Source organism: Amblyomma mixtum, chromosome 4 (assembly GCF_055824585.1).
Source record: "Amblyomma mixtum isolate Tamu chromosome 4, ASM5582458v1, whole genome shotgun sequence".
Lineage (NCBI taxonomy): Eukaryota > Metazoa > Arthropoda > Arachnida > Ixodida > Ixodidae > Amblyomma > Amblyomma mixtum.
The window spans coordinates 150,030,382-150,044,292 of record NC_143015.1 but is presented as its reverse complement, the minus strand read 5'-3'; the positions used below and the strand labels follow the sequence as shown (position 1 = coordinate 150,044,292).

Here is a 13,911-nt window from a genome sequence, read left to right as displayed (position 1 = left end):
TGTCCGCGCAAGGCCGCAGGAAAAGGGTGTTATCGTTTTTGTTCGTGACGCGAGAAGCGCCCGGACTAATCTCGATTGATCACAGCCACGAAGAGCTGCTTCTACGTGTTTCTAGGTTAGTCTAGATGATCTCGGCCTGTTATCTCGAAGTTTCCTAGCCGGCTTTAAATTGAACGATGCCACGAGCAGCGGGCATTCGTCGATCGACGACCGACGAGCACGTTTGTTGCTTACGCCGCCGCCGAGTGATTCAGTTCTTTTGCGGGCGCAAGTCAGCCCAAATAAAGAGCTTCGTTTGCAAGACTGGTTGGTGTCTTCCTGACCGCTGGACTGCCGTCACTACAACGTGACAATATTGCACATGCCCGAAAGCTTTTTGGGCGCCGTGAAGACCACCGTTGCAGGTCACAGAAGCCGTTGGTGGTGCCTTACTTGCACAAAACTGCTCACAACTTGAAGAAAGTGGCCGACAGGCATGGGGTGAGTGTCGTTTTTTCCGCCCCCAACAAGCTGAAAAAGCTGTGCCCCCGTATTTGCAGCTCAAGAAAGCGGGGTTGCCAGATAAGGCACGACTCTCCATTCATCATGTGTTCCGCAGGAGTGGTCTATGCTATCCCCTTAACGTGTGGGAAGACCTATGTCGGCCAGACTGGGCGTTGCATCAACGAGCGCTTGGGGGAACATGCCCGAAATTTATCAGATTTAAAGGATAAATATGCACATTTGGTAGCGCATATTATGGGTTACGACGGATGCGAGGCACGATTGAGTCAGACTAAGATTCTTGGCAAAAGCGCAGATAAGAAGGCACGTGAATGTCTGGAGGCTTTTCACATAAGGAAACTTGGCAATAGGTGTGTCAGCACCCCGTCTGTCTCACTTTTTTCATCCGAGTTCGAATTCTTAGATGCCGCCCTTAAATAATCTTTGTTAGCTTTTTTGTTTTTGTTTTCGTTACCGCTTGCTCATGTGTGTGCTCGCTGTGATGGTCGCTTCGATATATTTACCTTTCCTGCCCTCCTCCTTCTTTTTCAGTGAAACTTCGTCATATAAAGGCGCTGCCTGGTTTCAATAAAATTAGTTGTGAGTTAGCGCTTTGTGTCTCGTCCTTGTCTTTTCGTGGTTTGCATGCGCTGGCGCTATTTTCTTCAAATCAAGACCATCTCTCGGCTCTTCATTAAAGAGTCTCTCTCTCTCTCTCTCTCTCTCGAGGAAAACCAGCACTACTCAGACGTTGTAACTGAAATCGCACGCTATCCTGCATTTCATGTGGGCAAGACTTATCAAGAGCAGCGCGCAGGCAGTTTTTTGCTATTCCCCTTTTGCTTTGAATGAGCTGACTGGTGGTTTAAAATACCTTTTTTTGAGAGAGGCTGGTACCTCCAACACACCTGGGTTCCACTAGCACTCGTGACAATACATATGTCCAAAAACTGCAAGCATCCATGCGATGGCAACTCATAGGTGAAGTTCAACCCAAAGGCACACTCACTGAAGATTTTAAGGATTCCGTTCACTACTATAATGGACCCTTCTGGAGATACCCCTTCTAAGAAAAGGACATAATCGTCAACATATCAGAAAATCTTAGCCGAGTGGGCTGTGTCGAGGCTTGCAGCGATTCGCTTGTCACAATATGATAAAAAGATGCCACTTAACAATGGGGCAATACATGAACCGATGCACACACCATGCTTCTGAATGAAATCCTTTCCCTCAAAATTAACTATAGTCGCAGAAAGATAAAAACGGAGCATTTCTACAAAGTCACCTACACTCATGCCACATGCGTTCTGAAAGGCCACTGAGCCGTAGTCATCTATAGTATCCTTAAAGGGGCTGCGAAACACTGCTTGGGCGGATACCGGTTATACTTCAGGTGGGCTCTTTATGTCATACAGATGCTGACTTAAAAAGAATTACAGGAATCGATGCACAGGAACGGGAGTTATTCGGTGAAGAAATTTCAAAATACAAGCAAACAAAACGCTGCCCTCAACTCGATTTTGGCGGGGCTTCCCACTCCTATTTCGCTCTCCCAATGACGGCACCTGGCGCAACCAATCAAAACAGCCAGCCAGAGCACGTCGCGGAAGTTTGTACTCCATGGTTGCCTGCTCTCTGTAACTCGTTCTTGCTGAGACTGGCAGCGTCGTTTCCATGCCAGAGCGCCCCTGGTGGTGTATTTTTATTTTACTTGCTTTGCAGGGCTTTTATCTAAGACAAACCAGTTGTTTTTGTTGATCTAATATAAAACGCAGACAGGTGACAAAATGTGTCTCTATTTATTCAAACAATTTGCAGTATATTTACTGTTTGTCCGATCATCAATCTCGCGCCAGGTGATGTCATATCGGCTGCTAAAAACCCGCCACTGTGTGGCGACACCATCAGAGCCATGAAGTTGTTTTTGGGAGGACATTAAAATATTAAAAAACGGAATATACGCGGTATTACCGACGCTAATAGCACCATTATAACTCACTGTATGCAATCAACAGGCAAAACAGTTAACTAAGATTGTGTTTCTGGGCCCCTTTAAGAGCACAAAGCAGTTTGTCCTGTGGTAGGGAATAAAAAAGGTCAACAACGTCAATTGAAAAAGGAAACAACGATTCACCTGAGTTTACATGGTCACTAAGAAATAGGATAAGATCTTCAGAATTCTTAATCAAGAACGGGTCCTCAAAGCTGAGCATGCGTAGGTGCTTCTGCAGAAACTTTGAGATTGCGTCCTGCCACGTGTCACGTTCGGATACAATGGCTCGAAAAGGAACATCTTGTTTGTGGGTCTTTGCGTAAAAGAAAATGCTAAGTGCTCCACTGGACGCACCTTTCACGGTGGAGTGAGTAGTGCTGGTTTTCCTCGAGAGATAGTCACCTCGGTGATAGAAGCCCTTGCCAAGGAAGCTCGTTGCCCACCGAAGCACAGCCCAAGTGAAGAACCGCAACGCCGGAGACCCGTGGCAATGCCATACTTCCACAAGATCTCCCATCGCCTCAAAAAAGTGGCCATGAAATGTGATGTCCCGGTAGTCTTCACGTCGCTCAAAAAGCTTTCGGGCATGTGCAATATGGTGCAGGGAAGTGGCAAAAAGAACGAGTGCCGCACTAAGCACGCAGACAGGTTCGTCCCCTGCAAAACTGGGGTGGTGCACAAAATACCCCTCACATGTGGGAATTGCTACATAGGGCAAACTGGACGTTGCCTGAATGTCAGACTTCAGGAGCATCGCGCAGCCGTTGAATCATTGGCGGGGGGCGGGGAGCTGACAAAACATTGTCGCCATTGTAGTAACTGCACGCCCAGGTTCCGCGACACAATTGTTGTGAAAAAATTGACGACCCAGCTTAGCAGGGAAATTTTCGAAGCCTACTGCATAAAAAAAAAGAAAATGACCGTTGCATCAGCTCCACTTCAGTATCTTTAACGAAGAAAGAATTTAACTATCTAGACGCTAACTTGTGCCACGCGCGACCACGTGCCTGTGTTATTTGATGGTGTCGGCTGTTTATCAGGTGTGATTACGATTCCTGTATAAATGTGGTTTTTCTGTAGTAAACTTTAGTTGAAGTTCCGCGTCTTGTCCTGTGTTTTCCTCTCTTCGTCCTGCGTCGTTTTGCGCGGTTGCAATATGCACTCCATTGTCAACCACCAACTAGCCCGCCTTCACTTGTTACAGGTGTGAAACAACCGCTCACTAATATTTTAGCTCTATTTTTAAAACAATCTTGCGTGGTAGTTTTGCAACTTCCATAGTCGCGGCTGGGCTTGACACCCAGGAACTCGATTTATTCAGGGCTTCGCACTATAGTGGACGGATGAGTGTTTGTAAACTTCTGAAAGCCCGACGTAGAAAGCCCGTGCGTTAAGACGGATCCTTCCAAAAAGTAACCCAAATTGGGAGGACAAGCAAAGCAAGAAGTAACAATTCTGGGTGCATGAGGGGCCCGACTGAGAACCACAGACGTTGCTTACGCAAACCGAAACACGAACGGTGAGGGCGTTTACACACTGAATGATCATACATTCGCATATGTACGTTCATACTGAATTTTCATACTTTCGCAAGGTTTGGTAGGTTCACGACATGAGCCACGCCAAGATAAAGATACAGCATGACAAACCTGAGCTCGAGAAGGCTTCTTGATGACCAAATCTTGAAGTTGGGAGATCAAGAAGCTGCCTATCACAGACGCCGCTACGAGGAAACTCATTAAAACGGATGATTCACGAAGCTCTCTCTCTGACAGAGTAATGGACTGAAAAGAAATAAAATTGCGAGAATTACTTAGGTTGCACCTTATTTTCTCTTATTTAATCATGCATGTTTTCTTTGAACAACAGTGTCGTGCGCGTCTGTCGTATCAACCCTGGCTCCGAGAGAAACGAGCACTGTGCGTGCTAGTGTGTGTGCGCTAGTGGCCTAAGCAGTGACAGACAGTGTGTGTTGCGTAACTGTGTGTGCACTGTTTGTTAGAGGCTGGCAAGCTGGCGCCGGAGAATTCCGCCACTTCAAGACAGCAGAACTTAAGGGTGCTTGTTTCATGAATGAGGGCTTCATGACAGTGAGCAGTCGCTGCTTGTGTGGTGTTCACTGTTAACACCTGCATTGTGGTTTTCATATGATGAATATAATTGTAACGCAACATAAATTGATCGAAGTGTGTGCCTTGTGTTGTTACAGCAATTATTATGGCATCAATTCCGCCCCCCTCCCCCTCCCTAAAGAAAGTAATACCAAGCAAATATTTCACATGTCTCACTCTAGCCAATAAATATTCGCTATATAATACCGAATAATATAACAGTTTTTATTGCCGTGAATACGAAATGATGAATGACGTGAGCAAAGGAAGAAGAGCGTTTGACTAAGTATTCGACCCATTCGCAGACAGTGGCAAGGTACAGCTTATTTCTGACATGGAGTCATATAGAATGTAGGGAATCGAAGATAAGGCGAAAATAATGCATTCAAGAATGACCATGACACAGTAAAACGACAGTGACGGTGCGATGCACGGTCTACTAATGAACTAAAATGGGGCTGTCAAGTAATGTTGTTTGCCTTGAACTGACAGCATGAATAATTTGGTGACAGTAGTTGTAATAATTTCTGCGTCAATCAATGTATTTAGGATTGCAATCAGCTTATAATCATATGACAACCAGTGTTTGCCCTTACGATTGGAATAGTTCAGTTCAGTTTGCGACGGTGAGGATACGGCGATTTAAACTATTTCAATGAAATTAATGAGCTCAGAAAGGTAAAGTTCCTTTTATTTGTAATCGTTTAGCGGTGCTGTAGTTTGCATTAGTACAGTCGCCGTCGAAAGTAAATGGAAGGCGACTTTGTAAAAAAAAAATAAAATTTATTTAAATCTAAAGCATAATGTTCCATATTTGTTGGTGCACAGTGCAATTCGCACAATCGCAATTAGTCTGCACATATGTATTCAAGGATGCATGAATTTAGCGGGCAATGATTAAATCTTTTCGTTAATATTGCCTTCCATTTACTTTTGACGGCATCTGTACATGTTGAAAGCACTAATGATTTCAAATTGCGGAAATAAATACTTTATTGCGTGCCTGCATCTTTAGACCAATTCTTTAGGGAATGCATTTATCTTGGACAGTACGTTGTTAGCTCTCGATATTAAAAAATCTGCGCTCGAAGCCCAAGAACTTGTGCCACTCGTATTTATCATGTTGTACTTCATCCTGTGTATTGATTACAGCGTTAATGAGTATTGAGGAGAAAAACGACTCAAGCTTTCTGTCCTGATTTGCAGCAGTTTTGTGTTTGGTATCATAAATGGCAAGCCCCAGGGTGAATAGATTTCGTAAGCTAGTTTAAATTTCTCCTAAATAGATGCAGGGCTATGACACGGAAGGTTTCCTTTTGTACCTATTCTGCTCCCCGGTCGACAAATACAAGGGTCGGTCCTAAAATTCGACGCAAATTTTCTGCCTCCCTGTTGTCCCTCCACAACTTTCTCTTCTACTGCGCAGTCGCCTGTCATCGCGATCGAACAGTTTTTCTTGTAACAAGAAGTGACTGCTTAATATACAGAAGGCGTTGTTGTTAAGGTAGCGCTTCTTTCGTCACGAGAAGAATTTCTGTTCAGCCGAAAAGATCAGGGCTCAGAACACTAAAACAATTTTGTTGCGACTACAGATAATTTATAGCCGTGTTTTTGGACAGGTTGCTGATGCCGTAATATCTCGGAGAGCTCATTTCTAAATAATAACAAAATAAAAACAATCATTGCCTCCATTTTCGCACAAATACCGTCATGATGGGAGGACAGGAAATAGTTTCAAGGAACATCCTGCCCTGTACCAAAAAGGAAAAAAAATCAAAAGAGCATGTTGGTAACGTCAGGGGCGTATCTGAGTACGCCGCGATGAGCCAGGGAACATTTCATCCAGCTGTTTTTTTTTCGTCACGGCCGATGTGCGATTGCTGTGACACGTGCTTGTAGCCGGTGGGGTTGTGTTTCAGCGTCTGACTATGGCTTTGAGCGTTGAATCATCAGCAAAACTGTCTCACGTACGAAGTGCACGAACAGCTGTTTTCCTTTCAGAAAACTTGTGTGCGCACCTAGTTGGTTCAGAATATTTTTAAAACATAGTGACACAAGTCGGGGATCCTTGAAACCAATTTTAATTGTGAGGCAACTGTTAGTACGGTAAGGTAAAGTTATGGAATTACTAAAAGTAATGGAACATTCTTCCGATGCGTAACACAACCTTCCTTTTAAATTTGGTTCATCGCTTGCGTTTGGTGTTAAGACTACCATAGAAAACCAATGTAGTACGTTTTTTACGATTGTAAAAACGCTAATAACAAAAAAAACTCAAACATTCCGAGTATAAACTTGCGAATATATTGAATGCCGTAGTAAATATACGATATACGATATCCTACGATACACGTGTCCTACGATATACGAAAAAAAAATACGTTCATAAACAACTTCCCGTTGAAAAATGGGCTTGTCCAGACTTTCTGGGCATTGGTGAGGGTTTGGAACACATGACCTTGTTAGGTGTCATGTCGGCTTCCATCCCCCTATGGTGCTCTCTGTTGGCTTTTTTTTGGTTCAATCGTTATAACAGTAATTTTATTCGGCGAAGGCTGCAATGAGGAGCGCATCAGAAAGGAAGAAGTTCGGCTATATGTCTATGAGGACGGTTATGTCGAAAATCGACCAGTTTAAATTGGAAAAAGTACTCCAGCATGAATGAAAGTAGCAAGGAGGCCGTGACTTACCTCATGTTGGGTGAGAGCCGTGAACTGCAGGAAGGAGTCGAGCACACACCCTGTGGAGAGCAGTCCCAGAAGAGTCGCTACGAAAGCCGACGGCGGAAGGCACCGCTGCCAGCGTCGCCAAACGATTAAGGGCATTAGCACCTGCGATGTGAGCAGGGGAATAGCACACTGCTGAACGTTCTCAATGATCTTAACGCCTTTGGTAATCAGAAGAAATGCGCGTTGGGGTTCTTAGTGGCAAGCTCAGGGTAGGTGACCAGCGGAGTTTGTCGCATAAGGTTTGCTTGAGAATAGAAATAGCGCGGACTAAAGCAAGGAGTTTAAAGGTGTACAGACAAAATTTGGAACACAGACAAACTGTATGAATTGTTTCGTGGGTGTAAGGAGATGCATTGCAGCAACTTTCAGACACAGGCGTTAAGGGGAACGTAATTTTCTATGACTGAATTTTGTCCGACATATCGCCTTGGTGGCTCAGTGGTTGTGGTGCTCGGCTGCTGACACGAAAGATGCGGGTTCGATCCCGACCTCGGCGGTCGAATTTCGATGGAGGCGAAATTCTAGAGGGCCGTGTACTGTGCAATGTCAGTGCACGTTAAAGAACCCCAGGTAGTCGAAATTTCCGGAGCCCTTCACTACGGCGTTCCCTCATAGCCTGAGTCGCTTTGGGGCGTTTAACCCCCACAAAACCAATCCAATCGGGTAGAGTTACTGGAAAGAATTCATTGACGGTACAAGATGTTTGTACTTCACAGACGTCTGGAAGTGCTGAGCATAACTGTTTAGCGAAATAATTGCTTTCAATCGATAAAAAACGTCTATTATGTGCTGGAAGGAATCTTAACCTCATTACATTTCGCTTTTACACTATCATTGCGTACATCCTACAGATGGGACGTACAAGACAGGCGGCCATGGCAAAGTCGGATCCCAGCGTCCGGAGCGTCGAGGCACTTAGGAATTCGCAGTGGTCGACGCGTGCGATGATCAAGCCGCATTTGGCCAAGGTCAAACCACCAGACAAAAGTAGCAGCACCTGCAAAGTAGAGTAACTGTGTTTAACTATTACCAGACCGCAAACAGTGTTGCCAAGGTAGTGTTGCCAAACTAATAATGAAGGTTAAGAACTGCCTACATGCTGGCTCTGGAACCTCTTGCGAGCATACGCGTTCCTATTAGGAGTAATTTTTGTACGAGGCCTGCTTGCTCACGCAAGAGCGTGCAAGTGTTTACAAACACCTCAGATTCAATCATTTTTGCTGTGATAAGTGCAAATTCCAAGCCTACCCCTCTCCCCCTTATTCTAAACGACGTCAAAGAGATTATAAAAATCTCAGCACGACCAGAGTGAGGTTAGAAAAAATACCTTTGAAGTTAGCCTGGTCCTTGATTGGTTGGCTTAAGGGTGATCCAAATTTTAAAAGCGATCACCTTGGTAAATACCTCATAAAGAAAGGGCAATGAGATGGTTGGTCTGTAAATTTTCAAATCCTTAATAACCGCCTTCTTATGGATTAGGATGTTTTTAGCCTCCTTCCAAGCTTCTCTAACTCTCAACATAGTGGTTTGGTTTGGTTTGGTTTGGATTATTGGGGTTTAACGTCACAAAGCGACTCAGGCTATGAGGGGCGCCGTAGTGAAGGGCTCCGGATATTTCGACCACCTGGGGTTCTTTAACAAGCACTGACATCGCACATTACATGGACCTCTAGAATTTTACCTGCATAGTGAGGGACTGCTTATACAGGGTGGAAATTTTTCTAGCACAATGTTCCCACTGTTCTTCAACAGATCTGCAGTTGCCTGATCCTGAAAGACAGTTTCTCTTTTTGCTTTGCATGCAAAGCTTTCCTCATTCCGACTTTTGTTACTGACGGGATGTCCACTTCACTCAGACCACTGGCTTCATCATTAACATCCCAGTTACTTGGGCTACTGCAGAGATCTGCGTAGAATTATTTTGCAATTTTAACTTTCTTATTCATAGTGTTAATTACAATTCCTTCCTTTGCTTTTGAGATATACCTCTTATTTTCGCCAATTACTAATCTCTTTTTCTCCGCTTTTCGGCTACCTCCAATTTTAAGGACAAGCTCTATCCTGTACATTTCATCCTTCCTTACGTCGACTACCTTAGGCTGAATGTCTGCTATCTTATGCTGATTGATTCGCTTTGACAGTTAGTGGAAATTGTATTAGACCTATAGACCTATAGGCTTTTTTTTTTAGTCGGATGTTGCGTCTCCTGCTAGAGCTGGCCTGTATTCTGTCTAGTTGCCATAGCCATTACTTCTATTGAGCACTTCGTGATGATATCTGCAAGATTATCGCTGATCGCCTGAACAATAAGGTCGAATACCTGCTCTGTACAGCAACCCTGGATTCATATTTTTCCCTCTAACCACTAAACCATTCACGTGCTTCTTTAGTGCATTCATCCCTTCTCTTGTCTAATCTAGGCTAATTCGAGAGCTCAGCTTCCTATGGTCACTACAACGCACCTGACCGAGCTGCTCCATAACCTGCATCTTGCCAGGATGGGAGCAAAATATGGCCGATAATATTTTTATCGCCATTCGGAAGTGCAATTCTGGTTCTCTCGTTTGCGGAAGAAGTTATGCTTGATTTGTGAACTTTTTCGCTCTGTGAACTTTACTAATAACCCTCCCTGCTCATCAGCACTTGAAGTTGGGCTAGTTGGTGTTCAATTAGTACAAAACTAGTGCAAAAAATCGGACGTACAGAAAAGAAGAGACAACTCGAGTCCAACTAACAACTAAAGTTTTTATTGCAAGGGTAGAAATAAATGAGAAGCGTTGTAAGTTTACAACAAGACACAAGCGAAGATATCAGAAAGCGGCAGTGAAAGGTGATGGTTAAGCTGGCCGTATAGTGAGGCAATCTCTTTTGCCGGCAAGCAGACAGATGCAGCAATCTCCACCTTTTTTGATGATTTCTATGGCTGTTCTAGGCTCTTTCAGCTTTTTTACAAAGGAGAGCTACAGGTTTGATCCGTGCGGCTAAGACTGTGATTTGCGCCGCCATAATCTGAGAATAGATAACTAAGCTATTTTAGTTAAGCTGACAACCGTCATTGACTCCAAATGGGGGCTGGTTAAAATGGCTCATTTAAATGCTGCTATAATATGGGTGTCGTGGGCAAATTTGGGACGCGCGGCTGTGGTGGGTTTGTCTGCGTTGAGCTGCATCAGCTTAGTAGCACTTCGGCTAGAAAGTTGAGGGAGCAGTGTGCGCGCTTGACACTTCGAACTCGGAACTAAAAGACGAGCTGGCACATGGCCGACAGGCAGCTATCGAATTTAAGACGCGCCAAATTTTTTTTTAAGTCGCACTGCTTAACGTTGCCAATGAGTCTCATTTCATTCCTTATATCTCGTTCTCCATTCAATCGTTCCGATTCAATCGTTCAACCTTGAGTTTTTTTTTTTTCCTTTCTAAAGAGAGTACATGTATGCTTTTCTGGTCTTAATGGGAAAACATCTCGGGATGTCCTTGATTTCAATACTCGACATTTCCACTCAGCTTTCCTGTATTTACGTTTCTTTCGTTTTGTTGGCCAACCTTTGATGGCTGTCAGCGGGATGCAGACCCCAGTTGCTTTCTACGATACCACCCTTTCACTTACAGCTTCTCTTCCACATCACCGACCTTTTCAGATCACCCCGCACTTTCACGTTCTGTATATTTTGTTTCCTGCGTTCTAGGTTAATTTATTCTCGCTTTGCATGCCTACGTACGAACGCATATGTTAAAATTTTCACATCCTCGTCGGTGTTTTTTGACCCCTGCATTGCGCATATCATTATAATGGATGCTTTTTGTTTTGAAAAAAAAAACAACCTGAGTAGCATATATGGCTCATTCCAACGACGCTCCAACCTGGTCGTGTTCCTCTGGCACGATAACCGCGCTATCTGCCAGCATCCTGTTACTGAACGACCGGGTTTTCTCTCTCAGCAGGAAATTCTGTTTTCTTTTTCGACTCTATTCCGAAAAACCTCATGCAAACGTCACAAATGTACCTCGACTGCAAACAGGTGCACGCACCACAGCAATGGCCAGCGTCCCAAGCAGCACAAGTAATCGGCCCAGTATTGCAAATGGATGGTATCACTTCAGTCCTTTGCAGGAGCGACATTTGCCAATATCCAATACTGGGCCAGTCTGTGCCAATACATATCCAATATTGGGCCGATAACTTGTGCTGCTTGGAGTTTTATAAGCAGATGTTACTTGTGCGACTGTAAAGAAATCATGACCTGTGAAACTGCAAAACAGTCGGGAAAAGGGTGAAGCTGTACCTAACACGCTTCACTGTAAAGGTTAGGTTTGATGGCCATACTTTTCACCTATATTTTTTTTCTTGGGGGGGGGGGGGGGGGAAGGGCGTGCAACGGGGTGAGTTATGGACAAGGAAGCGCATCCTTAAGGGTGGAAATTTGCTGACAGTGTACACATTGTCGATTTCGCGCCTTCATAAAACCTTTCGGCGCCCTCGTCGTCATGACTGGATGTAGGAGTGTATCCCTGCACAAATATCAATCTGTACCTCTTTATCATTAGGCTTTACTGCAATAACTTCCACCTTTTGGTTAATGCAATAAAGTTTCTCTATGCTGCTCGCTATATCCTTACTGGTCAGTAATCTCATACGTAAATCTTGCCGGCTCACTATACTATGTTATAATACGTATCCGCCTTTCAGCACTGTATATGATTCATCTGTCCTCCTAACCACACTAAAGCCTATCACATGCCTTTTAATACCCGCTAGTTCCTCGAGCAACAATGCTACGCTGGTCCCACTGGAAAAGATTCTAGCGGTAAACTGGTGGTGACACCAAATATTAGGTTTTCGCGTTCTTTCGTTTCAAACGGTGCATACTGATCCAGAATGCATGGTATCCGTCCCCGTATTCCTATATGCAAGGTACGTAATTTATTTCGCATTATTTATGTTACTGATTGCGGGTTGAATCTCTGAGCACCTGGCTGGCTACGACATCAGAACCATCGAATAATGAGTAACCCTTGTCACGTGGGCTCCTAAAGGTGTCACGCAGACAGCTCCGTCGACAGTTCGCGTACACGCATGCTGTGCATGTCAACGCATTTCGATATGCCGGCCGGTTCAGCGATATGCCGAGAAGAGCCAAGCGAGCGAGGGACGACAGAGAGTCCTAAGACTTGCTTGGGCCATCTCAGTCCGAGGAACACGTATGCCAACGTGCTTTCTGCGTTGTATTTATCGTTTGTCGCAACCACGGATGCCAAAGCACGGCGGACGTCTCTGTCGGTGGTCCGTACGCTCTGAACACCAATACACCTATATGGGAGTAAAAAGGGAGTGGACTGTCGTCTAGCACACCCCTTTTTATGCAAGGGTGTGCGCTAAAGGTTAGTTGTCTCCCTTTTTACTCATTTCTGTGCCGAACCGAGAGCGGAGTAGTAAAGGAGTAGTAAAGTATATTTTTACATCATGAGGGCGGGAGTGGGCCGATCCCCTGATCACATTACAACGGCACAATGTCTCACGGGCTATCTCGCTCGCGCTTGGCTGCTGTCGGGCGTCTAGGGGATGTACAGCTATGTACACCGCTGTCATGCTTGCGTCTCCTTGTCTTTTTAAGGCGAAAGCCTTTAATGACTCATACTGTCGTCTGTTCGTTAACAAAGCGTGTCACACGCATTTAACTCGGGAGCTAAAAAAGATAGCAGAAAACCAATGGTTGCTTCAGATAGAGGAGGAGAAAATGAACCAAGAAGCCAAGTTTGATGACTGTATAGTAATTAGTTAATTAATTATAGGCAAAAATGTCGAAATTGCATCGAAATAGCGTGGACGTCGATAGAGCCACGGGAACGGCGTGACGTCACTTCCACCGGAAGTCGTCATGGCTTAGTGAAGATTATCACAGAATGGTCGGGAAAACGTCGGATTTGTGTCAAATTAGATGAAACAATGTGTAATTAAGCGTAACTAACACTTGAGAACCCCGAAAGATGTACAATTTGGGTATCGATATAGCCACGGGAACGGTGTGTCGTCCCATCCACTTAAGTCGTCACGGCATAGTGTCCTTGGCTTTCGCCTCTCAACACTCTAGTTGCCAAGGTGTCCTCGCAATTTTTTGTGTGTGTACTTATAGCGCTGTCTTTTTTCAAAAATGTAGAACCAACAAGCCTGGCAACATACGTTACTTGATTACGTGTAGTTTCGCAAGAACGTTAGCGTCTTTCAATCCTGTTACCACTTGTTCTGCATAGAGAAGCTAGGCTCTCGACTTCGGGCGAGAGTGAGATGTATGGCGAATAACGCAGAGTTTAATGCGCATAATGTAGTTCTAGCGTAAACGGGATCCGATGAAAGGGATCGAGCTGTTGTGTGAAATGTGTTCGGCGTCGAAGCGGCGAGATACCCATCTGGGCCACATCTGGGCCAGCAGGTCGCGGGTCGGGAGACCAGCACCGCACCTCGCCAGCTGCTGTTGTGAACCTAGTTTTTTACGAAGCGAAATGGCGATGCGCAGCGGAAGGATGCGTCAACGGATAGCTTAAAAAAAAAATTGCGCCAGGAAAAAGGTCGATGTTTTGGCACGCCTAACAGCCA

At 44.8% G+C, this 13,911-nt stretch overlaps 1 protein-coding gene across 1 annotated transcript in view; it reads right to left on the bottom strand.

The window, feature by feature from the left end:
• The window catches only part of LOC149348746 (ATP-binding cassette sub-family C member 3-like), an 86,025-nt gene that overhangs the window by 62,674 nt on the left and 9,440 nt on the right, over positions 1–13,911 (bottom strand). The window contains exons 3-5 of the mRNA XM_089588307.1: positions 8,182–8,316; positions 7,281–7,421; positions 4,129–4,263 (exon numbers count right to left, since the gene is read on the bottom strand). Coding sequence (XP_089444433.1) covers positions 4,129–4,263; positions 7,281–7,421; positions 8,182–8,316 — 411 coding nt within the window. The remainder of the gene's footprint in view (positions 1–4,128; positions 4,264–7,280; positions 7,422–8,181; positions 8,317–13,911) is intronic.